Below are 24283 nucleotides of genomic sequence, written 5' to 3'. Positions count from 1 at the left end.
TCGCGTATTTTCTTGAATAAATAACTTGGGCAATTGTAGGCGCCTCTTTTGATCGGTAGAGATGTGGAAGATTTTAATCGATATCGATAAGAGAAAAGCACACAAAAGTCGAATCGTACTAATATTATAAATGCGGAGGTTTAAATGTCTGGATGATTGTTACTCTTTCACGCAAAAACTACTGAACGAATTTTGATGAAACTTTACAGTATTATTGTTTATAACCCAGAATAACATACAGGCTATAATAATTATGACGATCTCTGAAAAATTTCACGCGGGTGAAGCCGCGGGCAAAAGCTAGTGGTTCATATTTTTTTAAAGTAAGTAAATTGACTACCTTTGGAAATGAAAATCTGACAATTTATCCTGATGCTTCTGAAATTGATCTCAAGCAGTTGTTTTAGACCAAGTCTCAAACTCTACAATAGACGATGATGATTATAATCTTGCATGATTCCAACCAAGTGCAAGTTGAGACATAGGCCTCAATACTGAAGACTCTTCATATAATGTCGAAGAAGAAAACCAAATCGATAATTGCGACAATGACATCGACTATTGCACCTCCCTACAAGGAAAAGGAACTACAAAGTGGAAGCTGCAATCGTCTGCCAAGGCCAAGTTGGAATGGGCCCAAGCGCAGTGTCGAGGACCGCGCTACGGCTTGGCACTTGGCAGCCCGCGCGCCATAAACCACTCTTTACAGCCTCGCCGAACCATCGGGGAAATGTGTTAGGTCGGATTGTTGAAGACTGTTGCTATGCAAGCAAGTAGGTACCCACTAAATGTCTTCAGTTTATCTATGCGTCTCCAATGTTCCCTAAAGCTTCACTTACCTTTTTTTTTACCCAGGAAAATGGCCTATCCATACCTACCGCCGGGGGACGGCAGGTTATGTGGGGCTCGAACCCACTAAAAACCTGGGGTGTTCCCTCTGCCGCATAGTGGTCGGCGCCTTGGGTACTAGAAACGACCAAGGCGCAAGCTTCACTTACCTATCTTAAGTGTTAGTTGGTAAGGTTAATGTCAGGACTTATTGCTCGTGCACTTTGCCACAAGGTTTGTTGAAGTAGAAGAAAGCTTGCCTGGCTCTAAGGGCTCCCTAAATTACCTATTTGTTCTGGCTGTTTTTACTCGACCACTACTACTTAGGTAGTTGTACTTTAGGCGAATATGTCGCAAAAACCCGGTTGATGTAAAGCTCTACTTTGGAAATAAGATCTTGGGAAAATTATTGAAAAAAAATCACTTACCGCCACAGTTACAAAAAGTTACCGCCCACGTCACTTTAAAACAGTGTTCAACTGGGGTGTAACTTTTTATTAATAAGGGGGTTAGTGTCAATGTGAAAGTTCCTAGACTGGTTGGGTTCGAGTAAGCTTTGTAAAAGCTTAACTTAAGATGAAGTGCGGTGTAGACCGGCGGGGTGAACGCCAGCCGTGGGCGGCCGCTCGTCTGCTTTGATCATCGAGAGCCTTTTTGGACAATTGCAATTAAAGCTTGATTTGTAAACCGTAGTAGGCAGTGATAGCTGTAACTGACGCTGAGCAAACTTGAATGAAGCGCATGATTCAAATTTATTGCAAGTCCGGCAATCTGGCTACAGGGATAACAGTTAGTGAATACTGTTAAAGTGGTTAAGTCAACTTTATTGAATGTAAGGTATGTATGTAATGTAGATAACCTTATGTCACATTTTTTTACGTAATTAACCACCTTTAAAAATTGTGAAAGCATGGCAAGAAAAAACTCAAAATTAGGAAGATTTGGTAACATAAATGTATAAACATTGTTAAAATGTCTGATAAAATTGATTGATAAAGCATTTTTTTTACCAAAGAAGAACTTAAAGCTAATTCAAATTTACCAAAATGTACCTGAAACGTTCTACAATCAATAAATTGAAAGCTAAATTGCCCAGTAAATTGATCCCCATCACGTCATTAGCATTTAATTACAAGAACTACGTGTCAACAGCGTTTCCACCCTTAGCGATCGTGAACAAATAATCGCTCATACATTATTCAAGCTTCAAATTGATTGGCCGCACAAAAAGCTAATGTCAAATACAGTATTCCATTTTTTGTGACGTCGGTAACATAGACCAACTGGGGCATGGTCGCTTAGCGTGGTAGGTCTAATAAATAAGTTGTCTGCAATCGGTAAATAAGGGTCAGAATCAATTACAGAATGTTTCATTCACGCTTGATAGTGTTTTAATGCGTTTCCTAACATTTTTTACCTCATTTTTCGCATCGGTTCAGTTTATCAAAGGGACACTTTCCAACTGTTTGTAAAATGTTTAATGACACAATAATTAGTGTTCTACCACCCTTTAGCGTTTTTGCGACTAATTCTTCGGTCATTAGTACTCGCAATCGCAATAATTTGGACAAAATTATCAGCAATCATAATTGGTTATACAGAATTTATAATTACTTATTTAAGTAACAATGCCCAAAATCGTGCAATGGCATGCAGTACGTAGGTAATAATTAATATAAAGTACCCGCAAGTTTTAGTCAATTACCTACATGAAATCTGTCTGTCTGGCTAACCACAAGAAACTTTCTTCAAAGAAAATGAATACAATTGTTAATGGAAAATATACCGATATAATATATTTACATATACTGTAAAGTTTTAAGTTTTCATGGGATTTCTACCTCTATCGCCTAAGACTTTATTTCCCACCGCGGCTGTGAGTGTCAACAACTGTAAAACAAATATAAATAATGGCTGAACACAACCCTTTTCACGCATAAATCAATCAACGACTCAAACCGGCCCAACACTTCGTAAAAGGGATATAACTCAATAAAAAACGAACAACGAATTAGAAAGTGCTAATCCTGCTGCGCCATTAATTAACTATGTTTAAGAAAGTTAAAAATACCTTCGACACCCTCTTGCGGTTATAAAATATAAAGAAACCAGTCGCAGTAAATTTTGAAAAAGAGACATGCGGCCCGGCTTCGAAAGGAGACAAAAAACGGACCCTAGCGCCTGTTTTTAACACCATGAAATTAATGTATGAACTGACATGATATGATATTTAAAATTATGTTAGGCGAAATTAAAAAAGAAATTCTGAAAAACAGAAGAAACGTTTAAAAAATCATACTAATAAAAGACCTCATTGGACACTGCAATAAAAGGCATTTTAAAAAGTAAAAAAATGTGTCAGTGTTTAACAAAACCTCTTTATTCACTCTTCCAATCAGAATATTTAATTTCAGTCCAAAGCTTTTTTTTACAATACGCTACTGGCCACCAACAATACCACTGCACTAAAAGAAAAAAATAAACAAAAACCGCGTAATGTGTTCCTCGCCATATTTGAATTTCGAAATCGGATGTCAAAAAAATCCTGCGCAATGTGCGCACGCGCGAGCGCCATATGCGCTCTTGAGGAGAAAAAAAGTTTTTTTATTCATCAAACGCCCTGATAAGTAAAAAAAAAGAAACATAAGCATAATATTAGTAGACGGTAAGTTAAATAAAAACCCCGGGCAAAAACTCCTGAGGTTAAATAGAGGATGTACAGGCGCTTGCGACAGGGCTGCGCGAAATGAATTTAATTAAATTACCTACATATTTACGAAGTATTCGCACGACATTCTGCAGTCGACAATACTTAGGTAAATTAGCAACATTATAAAATACTTTATCTACTCTACTGTTACCGCACCGTTCTGAAAACTATAGGTATTATAAAGTATGTAATTTTTTGTGTCAAATAAAGTTTTTCTTATCTTATCTTATCTTAATTTGAAAAGAATGTAGATTTGAAAAAATATAGGTACCCACTTAAAATTAATTAAAAATACATGAGCACATGAAGAAACATGAAACTGCTTAATTACACAAAATTCCACCCAAATGAAATCCGTTAAATTTTACAGTACGATGGCTTTAACATTCATAAAATATTTACTCGAACAGACTGCATCCAAGAATATAAATATTAGTATTTTAGTTATGAATTAGTTTTAAATCAAACTTGCATCGCGTGAGGCACCCCTGACTGATACTAAGGCGCAAGCGCACGAGTCACGACATCAGCTGTCGCGGAGAAATTTGTTCGTCACTAGCGGGCGACGTTTATTAATAGATTATTGGGTAATGATGACTGATATTATACACATCAATTATTTAATACAACAACACTTGGGAAATTTGAAATTCTGATATTCTGATGAATATAAACGGGGCTAAAACGAGGACGGACTTAAAGTATGAATGGACAGTCGGTGCTTTGAAGATTTGAATTAGAAAGAAAACTATCTGACAGAAAAGTAAATAATAATTCTTGTCAAATAAGAATAAAATACTGAAGGTTTATTGAGACTGACTTGGTAATTCCTAACTGAACAGGTCGCCAGGTCGGTCGCATCTTGATAGAGTTTGGAATAATCAACATTATTTTTTTGCTTTTGTAGCGCATAAAAGAGAGCATTTCCCCTAATCTCCCACTGATGAAAACCACCCAAAATACTTTTGTCCCAAAAAAGCTAAAACCAAACTACATCGGTGCTCTACTTACAGCCAAATTGCGTCGGCGCAACTCAAAGGTAGAATACAAAAAACATGGCCGCGCTTTAGAAAAAGCTTAAAGCACCATGTACAAGGACGAAATTAGGCCTGATTACCAGGATTATGCGAAACTGCATCTGGATCGATAGCCGAAAATAACTTGATAACCGTGAAAAGGCTTAAATTGATTCAGTTCAAATATTTTGTAGATACTTAGGCAAGTTAATTTTTGCAGATTTAACTACCTCACCTACTTCTTTTTCGAAACAAAACAACTTGGTCAAGTATTGGCTTTGTCTTCTACAATACTTACCTACGTGTTACAAGAAATAGTCAATTCTAATTTAAAAATTTCTTAAAGTTTGTTACTTGTTAGGCTGATCCAACTCTGAAGTTATAAATGCAATGGAACAGAACTAAATGGTAAGAAACACGTGCTAGGCCCTCATTGTACATTTAATTTTCTTTTTTTATAGCTGCCATAGTAACCATGAGGCTGTACTTTTGGGGAGCTTTTTCACAGTCAAGCTGTTGTCAAAAACTGGCGTTTTTTCCCCTCCGAGGCAGGTGTGTGAGGGCTTCTACCTCACAATTTGAATAAGATTTTTTTATCCGGAAAAAACACGACACGGGTGTATTTTTTTAAAAACAGTGGGCTTTTTGTTGGGTTTATTTAATTTGGGGACGCATCAATATAGTTAATAGATAACTGATAAGTTTAATCGCTTTTATTATGGCTCGGAAGTTTCATGTAATGGGGATTATTGATAGTATGTAAAAGTTGTGTCAAGTTTGTTACTATTTTGTTAATTTTGTTCAGCGTTCAGTCAGTTCAGTCTAGATAATATTGGGTTAATAAATAAAGTAAAATTGAGCATATTTTATAATCTAAATTGGTAGTTTGATTACGGGTTAGTTACAAATTAGTATAGATCGGTAAGCGTCTGTCCTAATATTTGGTCGAACCTACGGTGCTTTCTTCCGTTCCTACAATGTAACCAAGACATCAATTTCCCTAAATCTCTGTGCACTAAAGTTAATATAAACTACCTTCGGGCACTGGCCATTGTTTTCCCAAGTTAAATGTATCAGAATCATCTCCGTTAAAACAAAAACAGTTTCTTCGTAACTACTGTCAGTTGTACGTCCCATTTTATAGCAGTCCTTCTTTGTTCTACACTAATAAAACGCCCGGCGCTGCCCATTGATGAGGCGTTATGAATGAACCGGGCTAAATTTAGACGTTACCGGGAACGCCAACAGTAAAGTGAGGAATCCAGCATTCCACAGTCACGGGAAGGTTGTGAAATATTGGACTGGTTTATTGATATGGCCGGAGCGTAACTAAGACAATATTGCAGGTACCTACTTTCGGGTTTGACAAATCCATCAAGCTTCGTCATTGCGCAAATAGTAAGTAGGTATGCAAGTAGGTACATAATATTATTAATAAGGCCCACCTGTGCTGTGACTATTAACTTTCAGTGAATGTTGTATCTGTTAGATAACCACTTGTTTAAAAACTGAAATTGCTCCTTGAAGTGATCATGACTTCAAGTTTAGTTAAGAGAAGTCGAAGTCAAGCTTAGTTTATTTAAGACCTCTTCTCAAATGTAAGACATTGCTCATCTGATTTTCATTTTTGTGCTTGGTTGGACCAGAATTAGGTTTTTATAGCTGCCCATTGTTAATTGGAGTCATAAACAAATGAACGCGAAAAATCATGATCCCTGACCATGAGAAGATTACGAAATCGACAACTGACCATTTAACAAGTAGCCCGCCGTACTCACTGCGTTAAACGACAGTTAAGCCATAAAGGGGTCATAAAGACCACAGACCGTCCGTTATCTAAGAGATGCGTAAGAAACGCGTCGGGGCAGAGTGGGCCAAACCTGTCCCAGTGATGCAAGCGGGCAGCCACAATAGCATCGTACACTGTGGTGTCAGTTCGAGTTACCTCCACGTAAAACTGGGTTGTTACTGAATCCACTCTGACATGTCGGAAGGGATATAGTAGCGCCTGTTGCGGTTCATCCTGGGCAACGTCAGATAGTGCTGCATTGAAATCTCATAATGGGATCTCAATGACGCGGTACCTGGCGGCCGAAGACTCGATACCCAATCTAAGGTGTTATCCGTACCGTGCCGAGAGATGCGTGGCTGAGGGGGAGCTCAGTCGCTAACGGTGGGCCCTCGATACCAGGCGACCTCGAGGTGTATATAGCCTTACTCCGGCATGCGGGGCTCTGCTGGAGTGGACCTACTTTCCCTAGCTACTCGTGGGACCAACATGAATAAATGCTCTCCCAAAAAAAGTAACGGTAACCTGGAAGACCTATGCCAGGAACTTATGCCACTGATAGAAGGAGTAGAACAACCGACCCAAATATCAGAGCAACTCAGTATGGAGACAGAGGAATCCATCAGCACGGCAGAAAGGGCTGCTTGCGGCTCACACTCGCTGACTGATGAATACACCGCCTCCAAACCCACTGGCAGGAAAATGTCAAGTGCGGCAAAAAAGCGCTTCGGAGCTCTGAGGCAGCTGGGAGTGGAGCCGAATATGGCTTCAACACTGGCGGTCAAGAGCTTCGCTGAGCTGAAGCAGATGGGGTACAAGTTTAAGGCCTCGCAACCTGAATCTGGGCGCAAACCGGTAAAACGGGTTCGCTCGGAGGAGGAATCGCCAAAGGGACATATTACCAAAGTCCCAAAGGTGAGTGAGACCTTAAACACCTCAACCACCGTAGCCTACAGCGAGGCCGTACGCTCAATCCGGGTCGGCATAAAAGACTCCAAGTCCTTGATGACTAACACACAACTGGAGTCGCTGCGCAACACCATCCTGCAAAGCATTGCCAAATCCGGAAGGGGCGAAGGGCCTAAATTCGTGGGCTGCTCCTTTAAGCCAGGCTGGCTCCTCATCACGTGTGAGGACGAGCGCTCAAAAACCTGGCTTGAGAATATAGTCCCCCCCCTCAAACCGTGGCCGGAAGCAAGCCTCGTTCTCTTGAGCGAGTCTGAAATCCGAAAACCTAATGTGGGGGTGGTATATATTCCTATCTCTGAAGCCAGCAGCGCAACGCGGGCCTTAGAATTCTTCGGTGCTCAGAATGAGGGTCTGAACACCGAGCACTGGAAGGTCCTCAATACGAAGGTTGACAAGGGAGGTCTAACTCTGACCGTATCCCTAGACGACCACTCGTTTGAGGCCCTGAAGATGATGGACCTAAAGGCCAACATTGGCTTCAAAAAGGTCCAGTTCAGAATTAAGGGCCCCATACAGGACTCCAAACCCTCCGCTGAACCCCCGACCACCGCCGCAACCACCACCACCTCTACCCCCGTACCCGCATCCTTAACCACCCCCCCTGAGGGTACCGTGCAGGTCCGCACAGGACCACAACGGGTCAACCCTCCTTCCACCCCCTCAACCTCCACTTCCACATTCCCAAACAGGGGAAGGGGAACGCGGTTTCCCCCCAACAGGGGGACCACAAGGGGCGCACATCAGCCCAGAGGAAGGGGGCAGCACAGAGGACCGTACCGAGGGCGGCGGGGCACACAAGGGCGCCGCGGCTCCCAAGCACAATAGTCCCCACCAACCTCAACGCCCAAAGGGGATGGCGATACTACAGGCCAACCTACACCACGCTATCGCAGCCTCTGCGGTCATAGAAAAGATCTTCAGCGAAGGTGGCCTGGACATCGCCCTCATTCAAGAACCATGGATAAACGCCGACTCCATGGTAGCCGGTCTGAACAACGCTGGTAAGATTCTTGTATGCGAAAAAGGCCGCAAACCTAGGGCTTGTATCGTGTTTAACAAAAATACTAACTTCTTACCTGTTCCAGAACTTTGCAGCGAAGATACTGTCACCGCGTACGTAGAAGTCAAAGGGCCGAACAGGTCCAAAGTACTCTTCTGCTCGGCATATCTTCCTGGAGATAAGCAAGATCCCACTGAAGAACTGACTAACGTCCTGGAATACTCTAGAAGACAAAAGTCGGAACTGATAGTGGGATGCGATGCTAACGCCCACCATACCATCTGGGGAAGCTCGGATACCAACATGAGAGGTGAGTTACTATCCGATTTTCTTCTATCTAACTGTCTACAGGTGCTGAACAATGGCCACACGCCAACATTCGTAACAAAAACCAGACAGGAAGTAATAGATATAACATTCGCAACAGAAAATGTGTCAAAATGTATAACAAAATGGCACGTCAGCAGCGAGAACTCAATGTCTGATCATAGACATATACGTTTTGATATTTCAGGGCTGGTAGAAGCTCAATATCCAAGAGTAAGAAATCCAAAAGACACCTCCTGGGATATGTATATAACCCTGCTCAGTGAGAATCTAAAGGATATACCCAAAACTATCAAAACACCGGACTCTCTTAATGCCGCGGTCAAAATGCTCAATAATGGCATAATCAATGCCTACGAACGAAGCTGCCCCGAAAAAGAAGTAAAATCTAACAAATCACCAATGTGGTGGAACAAGAAACTAGAAAAGCTCAGAGCCATCACACGTCGTATATTCAACCGTGCCAAACCGTGCGACTGGGACAAGTACGGAAAGGCCCTAACAGAATATAACAAACAAATCAGAAAAGCCAAAAGAGCCTCTTGGCGACGCTTCTGTGAAGAAATTGCACAAACTAACAAAGGAGCAAGAATTCACAAAATCCTCGCTAAGACCCCAAACAACTATCTTGGACTACTAAAGAAGCCAGATAACTCATTTACGAACACCGAGATGGAGACTCTGGATCTCCTTAGGTCTTCACACTTTCCGGGTTCGTACCAAATCAATACACAAAGCAATACCCAAAGGAATGATGAACTCCATAGGGCTAAATGCTCAGACTGGAATAAGGCCTCCAATATCTTTAGGCCTAACCAGATTAGATGGGCTTTGGAAAAGTTTAAACCATTTAAATCAGCGGGAGAAGATGGCATCTTTCCTGCTCTTCTACAAAAAGGTAATAACTTACTTCTCCCGCATCTGGTAAAAATATTCAGAGCAAGTTACGCCTGGGGTATTATACCAGAACCATGGAATTGGGTCAAAGTTCGTTTTATACCCAAAACGGGGAAAAGGGACTACTCACAACCCAAATCCTTCAGACCCATAAGTCTAACATCCTTCCTGATGAAGGCCATGGAAAGGATAATAGACCAGCACATTAGAGCCAAATACTTAGTGAAAAGACCACTAAGCATCAACCAACATGCATACCAAAAGGGAAAATCTACTGAAACAGCCCTGCTCGATCTGGTCGATAAGGTGCAAAAATCCCTAGAGGATAAGCAAACGGCCCTATGTGCTTTTCTCGATGTTGAAGGTGCATTTGACAACACCCCTATAGAAACCATTCTAAAAGGAATGGAGGCAAAAGGGATTGATATAAGCACCATCAGATGGGTAAAAAACATGCTCTCCAACCGAGTAGTAAACATAACCCTCAATGCTGCAAAGCTTGAATTTCTTGCCACAAGAGGATGTCCACAAGGAGGCGTACTATCCCCACTTTTATGGACACTAGCAGTAGATCAACTTCTTGCTAAGATGGCAGAAAAAGACTATGATACTCAAGGCTATGCTGATGACCTAGTGGTTATCATCAGAGGTCCCTGCCTGAGCACAATTTCAAGTCTAATGCAAGGCGCTCTCAACACCATAAGTAGGTGGTGTAGAGAAAACGAATTATCTATTAATGCGGATAAAACAGTGATAATACCATTCACGAGGAAGAGAAAACTGGAAAAACTGGTAAATCTGAAATTAAACGGAAAAACTCTTCCTTTCTCAAGCGAAACCAAGTATCTAGGGGTAACTTTTGACCAAAAGCTTACTTGGAATTCGCACCTAAACAACATCATTCAAAAAGCCAAAATGGCTCTGTGGAGTTGTTGTCGAATGGCAGGGTCAAGATGGGGACTAAAACCCGCAATTGCCCTATGGCTGTACACAGCGGTCGTGAGACCGATAATAACCTATGCCTCTGCCGTCTGGTGCGGCAAGGTCAACCAAATGACAACAATACAGAAATTGAGCAGCCTACAACGGCTAGCCTGCATCACAGCAACCGGAGCACTATCAACGACACCAGGGGCTGCATTAAATGCTCTGCTTGATCTTATACCACTGCATATGCATGTGCAAAAAGAAGCCAAGCAGAGCACATATAGAATCTGCACCCGCACGAAAGTCAGATGGGCTTCTCAAAATCTGATAAGACTCAAGGAATCAGTACTTGAAAATAAACTTCTGTGCATGCCCAGTGACGACATGCATACGGAATGTAACTTCACCAAACTATATTCCGTAAACATACCTCCTAGAGACAAATGGCTAGAAGGCCAAATGTCATTTAAGGAAGGTAGTCACGTCTGGTACACGGACGGATCCAAAAAGGAAAATAATGTAGGTTGCGGGATCTACGGAGAGAGGCCTAAGCTCAAAGTTAGCCTAAACATGGGGACTGAAGCCTCAATCTTCCAAGCCGAGGTCTTTGCCATAAACAAATGTGCAGAGATAAACTTGGAAAGGAAGCTCCAGGATCAACACATCTACATCAACTCAGACAGCCAAGCAGCACTGCTGGCCTTAACATCCTTCGAATACACGTCAAAATTGGTGCAAACATGCACCGAGACACTGAATGCACTGGGAAATACCAACAAAGTAACGCTTACATGGGTACCAGGACATTCGAATATAGAAGGAAACGAAGTAGCAGATGAACTCGCCAGAGATGGAGCCGATAACCCTCAAATCGGCGTAGAACCGTTCTGTGGCATTACCAAACAACGAGCCACCACGCTACTAACCGCCCTCTGCAAACAAGAGGCTATTGAGTGGTGGAAGTCTACATCGGGACAAAAACACTCAAAAGCACTCATTCAGGGATATAGCAATAAAGTAACTAAGGAACTGCTAAAGTTCAAAAGATACAAAGCCTGTGCAGTGACTAGAATACTGACCGGCCACTGCAAACTAAACAAACATAAATCGAACATGAACATGACCGAGGAAACTCTGTGCAGATTCTGCCATACAGAAGAAGAAACGGCCATGCATGTTCTTTGCTCATGCTTCCCGCTTATGAGCAAAAGAAGTATCCATCTCGGGCGACACATCATGCACCCGGATGAGATAGCAGATATCACGCTCCAAAGAATCTGGAAATTTATAGACTCAACGGGACTAAGCAGTGAACTTTAAAGACAAGGGCTGCCACAATAGATCAAACCTGGTCGAGTTGGCGCAAATAAAGGCCCAAAAACCAATAATAAAAAAAAAAAAAAAAAATCGTACACTTTACGACCATTCTACAACCACTATAATCTCCTACGAATAAATGAACGCCCGTTCTCACGCCCAAACAACAGAATGGAAAAAAATCTAAGAACAAAAATCATTTTCACACCTTCGCGGAAAGGCCTCAAGTTGCTTTTTATTACGAATGTAAATTAATAATGCGTTTAACTTTCATTTAGATTTTTTCATACTAGGAGCGACATCTATCTTGTGACTTGAGAACTATTATGAAATACAGCGACATCTGTATTAAGTAACTTGAACTAAAAATGAGTGCAGCGCCATCTAGTAGTTATGAGCAAAACGAAGTACAATTCCGCTGATTTGCTTTTTGCAGCACATTAGTATGGTGATAGTTCCTATGCATTTTGCACAGATGGCAGCACCACAGAAAATATGGTGATAGTTGCTGTGAATTTAGAACAGATGGCAGCACCATAGAAAATATGGTGATAGTTGCTGTGAATTTAAAACAGATGGCAGCACTTTACAAGTTTTTCTACAAGGACGGAAAACTTGTGAAAAAGTAGTTTTTCCTAGGTATGTCAATTAAAATTAATTTTTTGGGGACACTTACCCAAACATGAAGAGTGGTACACATTTCAAGAGAGGAATTAAACATTTTGATATTTATAAAATACATTTAAAACATCGCGTAAAAAGCGTGTGTTTTGTTTACGATACTACAAGTGAAATGGAAAGCCGCGGCAGTTCATTTCAATTTATTTACTTATCCAAGAAAAATCATTGTGAGTATTATTATGGTTTGTAGAAATGAAAGTGAAAATCAACTCTGCGGTAGTAGTTTATAAAATTACTTAGAGATACGGAGTAAATAGTTGGCAATGATTAGAAAATCGGCATTAATTTCGGCATTTCTCCAGCACAATGACATGACAGGTAAATAAATAATATTTGGGTAGAGGCTCTAAAAAGTAGCGATCGTATCGCATTTATCTCTTGTTTTGAGAAAATATTGCAGGTAAAAGTATCTTCCAATATGATTAACTACTTTCCTGCTGTACCTACTAAATTCATATTCTACCATTTCCCAAAACAAAACAAACAGCATTCCCAAATTCTCGTTAAGTGCCTACCGTGCAAAACACTTAACCAAAAACGTCAACAGTTATTCCCACTCACAAAAACAATAAACGGGCCGTTTATTAAGCGTTAACTCATGTTCGACGCGTAATAAATCCTCCTTGCAATAAACAAGTGGCGCCATCTGTCGCGCGCTCATTACTCGCGATAAATCACGCGCGGCCGACAGATGGCGCTGAACTTGCGCCGTATATCTTTCGGAGGAAAAGTCGGGGAACCGGGAAAGATTGTGTTTATGACGCAAAGTTCTGAGGTGCAGGTGCGAAGTAATGGGTTGTGCTCGAGGTAAACGATGGATTTTATGGTAGTGACAGGATAATTTGGTAATACGGGACTATTCCCACCTCTCGTTCGAAAAAGCAACCTGAATTTTCTATTTCAAAGAAGAATAACGTCCATAGTGAATACTTTTTATCCAACAAACCTAATAAAAGTCAATAGGTAGGTACTAACAAGTTTTACCTACCTACCTAATTAACGTAGGTATGTAACGTAAACAGAGAGATTATATTGATTTAAATTCCTATTACCTTTATAAGATATTAAAACAAAACAAACGCTGCCAACTTAATCCATTTAAGTAACATTTAACAACGGCCATGACTCGCAACACCTCTTCTTACTTAATTAACAATAAAGCGCCAGAAAACTAATCCTATCTCTTCCATGCGACGTCTTTGTGTTGCTGTCTTTGGAGAATTTGGGCGTTCTATGATATGACTATTAAAGGAAAAATATTTAAAATAAACACGTTGATTATAAGAATAAGCTCTTGTATACTAAAATATATAAAATGGTTTGTTCCGCGCGGATTGTGAATGAGTTTTGAAGAACTATTAAACTACACTTAAGATAATTTGCTGTCAATGACACTCGTACACTATGTAGAAGCAAAATGACCTACATAGGCAGTAACTTGGTAATTTAAAATACCCTAACAAGGAGCATGTGCTGAAACACGATAGCGGATAATTATTTGAAGTTCTATTACAATTTTTCTTTGAACAAACCAAAGCTGTACCTAACCTACGTCAGAAAAGTCTTGTTAGCGTTTGCCAAACTCCCGTGTTAAACTGCAACACCACAGATGTAGTGTAAATAACCACGCAGACATACATCACGGCTCCGGATTACGGCGGATAAAATGGCTGATTAGCATGAGAATAGTCGAGAAATTCAGCAGGGAACTTACACTTGAATCCGAATTGCCGGAATAACCCAGCAGGTGGCGCTGCAGTTAATGAACATTTGATGGTAATCTACGTTTGTTATTCAGCTACGTTTTGTGTGAGCAAGTATAGCAGTGGTTTTATGAGCCCTCTTACAAACGTCTTAGGGGGTGCTGCCAAAATAGCTGAGGGCATTTTATACCTTCCTATTGACGGATGGATGAGTCTTTAAGTTGTGTGGAAAGCACTTTGCAATTAAATGGACAATCAAGTGTACCTACCATTTAATTAATACTTAGCCAAGTGGTCACCACTAAATAGTAGACCTAGCTGTTTAAAATATTGACATCCATGAAAAGATAGATCAGTCATCACTCCTAATAATTGGCCATATAAAAATATTTAAATGAAAACATATCTTTGCTAGTTTGTTGTTCTAAATTCTGGATTTACACTATGCGGAAATTAGCCGAGTCAAGTCAAAAAAACAGAGGAGTGGGGATGAAATTCATTCAGTAAAACTCATTTATTTCTGTAAGTAGGCTTTAAAAAAGCACTTTTAATTCATTTTTCATCCCCACCTCACTGTTTTTTTGATTTGACTTGGCAAATTGCCGCGCAGTGTAAAAGCAGCAGTAGATTGTAGGTATATTTATTTATTTACAGTTCAGCACGCTTAATTAGACTAAACGGTCGTAATGAAACACAAAGCATGCATTAGTATAATGAAGACCACTCCCTGACACTAACCACACACGTTACTGTATGCTCTACGACGGCGATTCCCAAACTTTTTGAGAGCAAACCCCAAAATTATTAACTTTTGTAGTTTCCCAAAAAGATGTGATTCCATGTAGGTAACCTACTTATTATATCAAGAAGGTACTTAAGTATTGCAAACAAATTAGAAACGTAGCAAACCGACCACAAACAAAAATCAAATGTAATAGTTAAAGTATTGTGCACAGTAAAATTTATTTCAGCATAATTTTCCCTTTCTGTTTCAAGGACCAAAATAATGTTCAGCGATTCTTATTGGGCTGTGTGATTGATTTATGTACGAGTAATAAATTAAAGGTAGTTACTAAACATATTCATATATTTTCGGTGATGTTAAATTGATGTACAGGCACTCTCTTTCGGTTTTAGAATCGGGAAATTTTTAATATACGAGTAAGTACTTCTATGATTGCCCCAGTGATTTGTGGATCCCAGATTGAAAGCCGCTGGTCTACTGAAATCAACATAAATGTTGTGAGCACACACCAACACCACCTGTTTGACTCATGCGTCATGAACGAATTTTATGACGTCACGGAAACTTTATGATTGCGCGAAAAATGGCGAAAATTATTACGGAGAGGTGAAAATATGGAGAGGGGTTGGTATCTGGGGTTTATGTAATTTCGCAGATGTAACATATTTTACTATAGATTAACATGATAACTATTCCCCTTTACTCAGCTTCACATAAAGCATTCACATAAAATCACTGTCAAAAATATTAAATATAAGCTGAAGGACTATTTAAATGTAATTGTCTCAATGTAACTTTCTTTAAGTTGTTAAATAAAAAAAAAAAAAAAAAAAAAAAAAATTAGAATATTTATAGTGAAATTACTGTAGAATAAGGCTTGTGAGAAAATGTTGTGCAAAGTGAATAATTTGGCAACAATAATTCTAAATTGCCTTTCAGGGTGCTTGTCTGACAGCAGTGAAATACCTACTTGAGACTAAGTGTATAAGGGAACCAGATTTCTGAAGTTATAGATTTTTTTATTAGGTAAACAAACAGTAGGATATTATAGAAGCTTACTAAGTATTTAATCTTTGGTGAAAAAAAAATAACTGTTTGAAAATAGTTTAGATTTAACGATTTGGATAAAGACCAAATTACGTAACGGAAGCTAGTTATATTTACAAATCTATATTCCAACCTCAGAATACGGAACAAACCAGAAACCGTCAACGGGCGTAAATGTGTATTCATATAAAGTACTCCAAATCGCACTACTTTGACTTTAAAGCAATCAGTCAATGGCCGGCGCGCGCATTGTTTACATATCCGTCAGATTGACACTTTATAATTAAATTATGCCGTCTTGTGCCGTTCCAACATGTAAGAATGCTACTGGAATTACGAAGAAAGTGCATGGGATCATGTTTTATCCGTAAGTAGCACATTTCCAATTCATTTTAATTAAATAATAATTTTCAAAAAAAATCACGGTTGTATTTTGTAAGTGTTGCCACAGGTCAACGGAATATTTTACCCTACTTTTTTATATTGAATTACATTTGTCTACTTATAAAAAATTCACGCGTTAATTTTGTTAGCGTTACCACAGAATAATGGAATATTTTCCCCATCCTTTTTGTTTTAATTAGTTTTTAGTGTAATTTCATCCATGACATGACAACCTGATTAATTAAATTATAAGTGCCACTTGTGGTCTAAACTGAATAAATATTTTTGATTTTGATTTGATTTCAATATATTGAATTAATTTATAATATTACTCCCTAATAATGAGGAGATAATAAATTACTATCGTGAATTTCATACTTTCCCATTTATTCAAAAGTAAGGCATTGGTATCAACAGATCAGCAGCAGCAATATTTGTATATTTAATAATAATTTTAAGTAATTAATTATTGCTTACATACTTACTCTGATTTTTTTTCAGGATACACAGCCAGAGTTGCCTCGCAATCAAATTTAAGTATTGGTGATGTTTTTGATTTGGATTCTGTTTTTCACTCCAAGAAAAGTTAAACTAAAAGCACTACTGCGCCGTAAACAAATGTTTTGTTGTCGATATGTTTACATAATAAAGAACCTTAAGTTTCTTTTTTGTTTTACTTGGCATTCTAAAATTTATATTCGACTTTTGTAATTGACTTTTAAATAACATATTATACCTACATAAAATATAGTACATATATTACACTATTTAATAGAAATAAATAATCATCTTACACTTAGTTACTTCGGAGTAAAAATTAAATTCATAGGTAGGTAGGTACTATCTATGCCTATGGCCAGTCATGTCGTCTCGTTCTATCGCAAAGAATCACCATTTGATAAGAGCGAGAGCAAAAACGGAAATGGATAGTTAACACTGGCCGTGTGTACTTATTTCACTTACTTATTTTTTACTTGTTTAACATCTCTTTAAAAAATTACATAATTTTACCCCAAAAATGGGGGTGTCACACGGCGCTAGTAACACTAAAGGGGGTAGAGGGGCGCGGGAGGGGAAGTATTTTGGACACAAGTTGCCGCGTAGAAATGTTATCGAACACTCCTTCTGGTTTGTTCTGTATTCTGAGATTCCAACCTATTTGAACCCTTCGATTTTTCCAAACATTTCGCCCACTAAACTTTCCTTTCATTTCGGAGTGGACTATTCATTTCGAGTGGCAGTCTGCCTCAAAAAGGCAGAGGTTCGTTTGAGGCACTCCGCGAGTGAACTCGGCCAAAGATCCTCGCGGTCTCATTAAAACCACTCTGCCGGCACTGCCTGAGGATTTCAAGCACTCTTCAGCGAAACTGTGTCCAGTGTAATACGATATTTCATAGACTTTTCAGTTTTCGTGTCAGTCACGTGTAAAAGGTGGAATTGCGATGACTTTTCTGAAAAAAGTAGATAGAGTCCACCTATCTACTCTCTTAGGTAAATATTTTACTGTTTTTGACCGATCTGTACAACAACTGTACTGTCGCTAATTAAGTACAAAAAAATATTACAAAATATTTTACTACCTATCTGTATTCTGAGGCTTTATTTGAAGTCTCTACCTACTGAACTAATATCGCTGCCAATGGTTTTGTGAGGCCGTTAAAGTAAGACAAGTGTAAGTTCCCGTGACGTCTGAAAGTCGTGTAATGGAAACACACAGCCCAAACCAAAGAGTGCAGCGGCAGACGACAATTTGTGGACTAAAAGTGTTTCCACTACATTAATCGCTAATTGCCCGCGGGGTGCTGCCCCCCACCCTATCGGAATTTTGATGCTTTAATTTTAATAACCGCGCGTTTAATTTCACGCTGCGGTTGCTGGTGGAATGGCCGTCAGTTTTACGGCAGTTTTAAGTAAACTTTGCTTTATGGTGAAGGCGGAATGTAATGAGAATTAAGTTTCTGAGGAGTCGGATGATATCGATTTTTATGTAATATTAAATGAGAACTGACATTATGATGGAACTAGCAGTCTAGCTTCTCTGCTTGACCATGCGTATATGCTTTCAATTAGATGAAGAGACACCAAAGTTAATGGGTATTTTGATTTATAATTTAGCAGGCTTATCGAAGCTTGATTTCGTTTTAAGTAGCTATTGTTTTAATCCAAGCTTATAAATCAAGCTCTAAATCTTAAAAGTTTTAATAAGTAAATAATGACACCTGGGTAAAGCTCCCCCGCTCAGACGTGCCCTGGGGCCATCGTATTCCGCCAACAACTTTACAAAGCTTTTAATTTTTAACTCTTTGGTGGTTGAAGTGAAAGTTTTGAAAGCCAAGCCGCAGGTAGAGATATGCTATAGCTACACAAAGTGCTTTTAATTTTGCTTTGGAGTTCAAAAGTTTGTGATTCCTAAAATTTTAGAAAATAAAAAACTAAATGACTGAAACTGAATGATAGAGAACAGAGATATTGTTTAAAATCCTTAAATGATTTAGTGACTCTTGATAAAAAGTTAGTCTCTTCTATTTTTTGCTGTTTTACGGCTCGTCAATCACACAGTGGGTTACAAAATACCTACTATGTAGTTTTATGTTAGTGGTCAAATAGTTTTGTAACAAAAAATTATGTCTATTCTATAGTGCTGTCAACCGATTTGCAAACTTATGAAACTTTGTGCAAACAATTTCACCCCACAAGAACTTAGAAACGATTCTTTCCTTCCTTAATTACTTAAGACTTTAATGGGCATATTTAATTTCATTGCTCTCCTTAATGAAACGCGTCCGGGACTCGAACCCCGGACGTCTGATCGCTCAACTTTTATTGGCGGCGATTACTGCTAAATTTTACGCTTTTGTTAATTAGTGAAAAAAAATTGATGACTCAAGTTCGTCTCTGGAGACGAGTTAATTTTTATAACGACGAAAAACGAGAGGTAAAAAAAATAATTACTTTGATTAATTTTCAAAGCCTGTGTTAGGGAAATCTTATACATTTTAGTCAAACTTACTTAACTTTTAACTATTTTTTTTTAAATAAAAAATAAGGATTTGGTTTCGTTCTAACCTTTTTAGAACATACAATTAAATTATCTCTTGCTATTTATTCCAGCCGTATTTGTTTTGAACTTTTTAAAAGGAGGTACGAGTATCTGAATTGAACCATAAGTTAAAAAATCCGCAGTGTAACCCCAAATATTCATACATTCCAATCCAATTTAAACAAAACCGCCAAAACCGTGTGTTCCAGACAAGGAAATACTACCGCATTAAATCTTTTCCTCCGATCCTGTCCCGAAATGCCGACTAGACAACGGAGGGTAGAAAAATGTTGTGTATCAATTGCAGACGGCGGGGGACTGTATGATTTATGTCCAGGGGAATTAAAATGTTACGGCGGGGTTGCACGATGGTGATGAACGGAGCAGATTGAGCGATCAACTAGAATCCACTTTAGGGGAAACCGAAGAGACTTGTGACACAGGAGAGCTGTGAAATTGTCGATTTTTGCCAATCTATTAGTGAACTCGTAACAGTGCGCGTCACAAATGTCACAATTCTTGCCCAAAAATTTTATAAAACAGGACAGTGATAGCGATAAGGGAGATCTTGATTCCAAATAGGAACCTAATAGATTAGAGATTGTACTGGAACGTGTAAAAGCGGCCGTTTAATGTAGTGGTTCAGAACGTGCTACTATGCCAAGAGGTCCCGGGTTCGATTCCCGGCCGGGCAGATATTGAAATGATGAATTTTAATTTCTGTGACGGGTCTGGGTGTTACTATGTATAATATGTATGTATTAAAAAAAAAAGTATATAAGTAGTATATCCGTTAAGCTAGCACCCATAACACAAGCATTAAGTTGCTTACTTTGGGGCTAGCTGGCGATGTGTGAAATTGTCCAAAGATTTATTATTATTTATTTTAAAAATGTAACTTGAAAAAAAATATGACTCTTGACTTTAACAGGTTGTGCTTAACTATAAAAGTTGATTATCAGCAAATGATTTAGTTTAATTGCCACTTTCTACTGTCCATTTGTCAGAGGGTTATAGGTAAATAGCTGAAAATTAATCGTTTATGTATATTCTATTGGCTCTACAATACCAAATGCTTACCTACAAACATGTTATTCTTTTAAAAGTGTTAATCATACTTCTAAGTTAACCAGAAACGCTTTCCGCCTTTGCAAGCTTCAGGGTCGCACCCTTACATGATAGGGTGCAAATAAAAGAGTGCGAAGTTAACACAATATACAGGGCGCGTAAACAAATTACGCGGCTCGCACTCGACGGTCTATTAGAAACTTGACGGATGACCGACCCGTTCGAATATGCACCTGACTGTTAATTTATGTTGTTGGAATGTAAAGTAAGTAACTTCAAAAAAGTTTTCAAGCTATAATATGAATGAAACTGGCCACTCTACAAATAAACTGTAAGAAACGTAAGTAAGTTTTATTTTCAGGATTCATTATTTGAGTTGATTCACGTTAGTTGCAATTGTTATTTCAATAGATGTTTTCTAAAATGTAATGTAAGCAATACAGCAAAATCAGTTTAACCAATAGTAATAATATTTAAATTATTTTCCTGATTTTGGCGGGCAAACCAATGATTTTCATCAACACCCACAATACGAGTACTATTAATTCAGATAATATGAACCGCACGCCCTTGCTGTCGATATTGCTGCAATATCACCAAAGAAGCCATTAAAGGACCTAAGATTAAACTAACGTCATATTGAATTGAATCCATCATGAATTAATAGTTTTAGATAGATAGATTAGATAGAAAAGAAAAACAAAAGACAAACCGTCCCGAGTTGATTTTTGAAATAAGAGTCTAAAAACAAAAGATAAAGAGCAGCTCGCAAAGAAAACAAAAGACTGCCTGCCCAATCATGTTCCTGAAACTTCCCGCCAAACTTCTGTCTAATTTAATAATCGAATTGCCCAACTAATCCCTATTCGCTACGTTTTCATTACCCTCCTTGGCACTCTCCTCACGTCCCGGCGTCAGTAACTCCATCGAGGGAGATGCGGTTAAAGTCATTCTGAACCGCGTCACGTAGAGCCAGCAATATGGATCATTATTGACGACATTTGTATAGCGCTGCCGCTGTAATGGCGGGAATAAATGTGGAAGATATTATTCTTGATAATAAGGGGACGCGTTTGAATACGAAACGATTTATTTTGCAAACACGTAGCTCATCTATTGGAAACTTTGTTCATTTCCTGGATTAATGTCCCAAGACAACGCTCAAAATTTGATTCAATCTTAGTTATTGCCTTGTCATTGATCTGCAATGCCAAATCTAGGAGCCTAGGAGGTAAACGTAGCTTTCTATTTTGTGAAACAAAAAATATTGGGATTGTATAGTTTGTCACCTATGAAATTGTAACTACACTCGGCATCAAATAAATCGCACCTCCCGCGACAAGCACTTATCAAACGTATGCATCCCCACTTCCCACCAACATTGGTACCATTTGAAAGCCTAGTTCTAAACTTCATTTCATTAAAGGAAAGGTTTTTACCCCAAAAATGTGTCTTTACAAGGATCCAGAGTCACTTCTTCAAAAAATAGGTAGTTACGCTATAGCCATTTTTTATGACTATAAAACTGTTAAGTTGGGATTAATCGCTAAAGAGGACACGTGAGATCTTTATTTGGTTTTATAACCATAAAAATTGGTCTAATTGATCCCAGAGGTGAGCCCAAAGTGAGGTCTATTTTCAAGTCACATTTATGGTATATGTTAATCATTTATTTAGAAATGAAATGTATTTTTCTTTAAGGATATTTATTGGGCTTTCAAATAACACTAATATTGTTGGGGTACCATGATTGTGTCAGAAGAAAATCTTTAAAGTTCGCGTCGCGGAAGGTGCGGTTTATTTGATGTTGAGTGTATGTACTACGTTTTTAATGCGATAACATTTCTCTGCTTGACCTCTTGTTGACTGATAGAGAATGCCACCCGGCTTTAAGTCCGCCACTATACATCACTTTCATGTGCAGTAGTTTAAATAAAAAAACTGAGAGAGAGAGAGTTGATTTTTAGTAAAATTCGTTGCGCATGAAAATATGATGGCCACCGCAAACCTGGAATGGCAAAACTTGACAGCTTTGTTTACGTCTCATGTCACACCCCTCTTGCACCTAGGAGTACTCGGTTTATGCGCTAGGCACACCTATAGTAAGCAGGGCCGTGTTTAACCTTCTAGGCGCCCTGGGCACACCTTATCATCTGGAAAAAGGTCTATTGAGCAGACGGGGGTCCTGGGCACGTGAGCAAAGTGCCCAGTGGAAAAGAGGCTTGGTAGTAAGCTGCGTGTTGTTTCAACGTGTCAAATAAAATCCACAATATTTACATAAGCAGTAGGGTACAAATTAGTTGACCACTCCTCACCCGCTCGCAGGGCGCTGGCGCATGCAAGCTGCCTCTTGCACCTAAAACTACTTAAGTAGTTTATACGTTAGGTACACCTAGTAGTGTGTTGTTTCAACGTGTCAAATAAAAACCACATTATTCACATAAGCAATAGGGTACAAATGAACTCACCCGCTCGCAGGGCGCCGGTGCATGCAAGCTGCCTCTTGCAACTAAGACTAGTTTATACGTTAGGTACACGGTACACCTGTAGTAGTATGTTGTTTCAACGTGTCACATAAAATCCACATTATTCACATAAACAATAGGGTACAAATTGACTTACCCGCTCGCACGGCGCCGGCGCATGCAGCTGACGCGCCTGACCGCGGCCCAGCGCCTCTCTCTTGCGCTGCGCACTGAACAGCCGCAGCTCCTTGCGCTCCTCGTCCGACAGCGCGTGGCAGTAGCGCACCTGGAAATATAAGGTGACGCGTGAGGAATATAAACAATGTAACAATTCAAATAGAAAAGGATATGAAAATGTTGGAAATAACTTGGAAAAACCGAACTGCCTAAGGCGGGAATCGAACCCACGACCTGTCGCTTGCCGCGCGACTGCTCTTCCATCTGAACTAAGCTGAGCAGCCGGCCAGCGAAAGGTCGTGGTTAGTTTGAGTAGCAGCTCCAAATGAAAATGTTCGTTTGGCAAACCGACGCAACGACTCCTATTGGCCAACTGTGATTTGTGTTGTACAACAGAGGTGACTACCCTACAGCACTGGTTTATGTAAGGGGCGACTGTAAAGGGTTGTTGAATGATGATGAATAGTGATGTTAAGCTTCAACCACACTAACACGTGCAGATCGCCATCGCTGGCGCGATCATAAGCAAATGGGTCGCGCAACCTGTCATTGGCCTATGATCGCGCCGTGATCGATGGCGGCGGTGGCGACCTGCACGCGTTGGTGTGGTTAAAGCTTAAAGGGCTGTTGATGATTAATAATGCTGTTAAAGCCTGGTCCGTGAGAACGTAGAATTTTGTCCAATGACCCCAAGCTACCCATCCTTATCACTCGCGCGTAATTATGTTGCTCACGCGCTCCCACACTCACTGCGGGCGCGCGTCGCACAGTCGCGACAGCAATATAATCACGCGGGTAGCTTGGGGTCATTGGACAAAATTCTACGTGCTCACGGACCAGGCTTTAGTACATTTGAATGAAACTTACCTCATTGTCCTGCGGAGGCAGCTGCTGCAGCAACTGCTTGAGCCGGTAGCGCTCGCCCACGCTGTTCACGTACGGGACCTTGTCCTCCGGCAGCGCGGAGAAGTACAGGTGCACCTGGAATCGTTAACGTATCGAGTTAGATACTTTAGAAAACACAGAGAACACGATGTAATCGCCTGTACATTTTCTTTAGCCCAAACCTTGCTAAAGAAAATGTACAGGCTATTAACTCCCGTATTCACAAACATTACTATGAGGTCTCATAGTGCACGTGGACGCCCAGGGTGATACACGAACCAATCACAGAGCTCTATTCGATGCTGTGC

General features: G+C 39.6%; 1 protein-coding gene and 1 long non-coding RNA gene across 2 annotated transcripts in view; one reads left to right on the top strand and one right to left on the bottom strand.

The window, feature by feature from the left end:
• LOC135079786 (protein espinas-like) overlaps positions 1-24283 on the bottom strand; it is a 177640-nt gene that overhangs the window by 60717 nt on the left and 92640 nt on the right. The window contains exons 4-5 of the mRNA XM_063974386.1: positions 23958-24071; positions 23071-23199 (exon numbers count right to left, since the gene is read on the bottom strand). Of these exons, the coding sequence (XP_063830456.1) occupies positions 23071-23199; positions 23958-24071 (243 nt within the window). The remainder of the gene's footprint in view (positions 1-23070; positions 23200-23957; positions 24072-24283) is intronic.
• Positions 16083-17004, top strand: LOC135079612 (uncharacterized). The gene is made up of 2 exons (XR_010258835.1): positions 16083-16323; positions 16842-17004. It is a non-coding gene; the product is annotated as an uncharacterized LOC135079612 (long non-coding RNA).

Source organism: Ostrinia nubilalis, chromosome 17, assembly GCF_963855985.1.
Source record: "Ostrinia nubilalis chromosome 17, ilOstNubi1.1, whole genome shotgun sequence".
Classification (NCBI taxonomy): Eukaryota; Metazoa; Arthropoda; class Insecta; order Lepidoptera; family Crambidae; genus Ostrinia; species Ostrinia nubilalis.
Note: the sequence above shows the minus strand (reverse complement) of the source record. Positions and strands in the feature narration are given on the sequence as shown.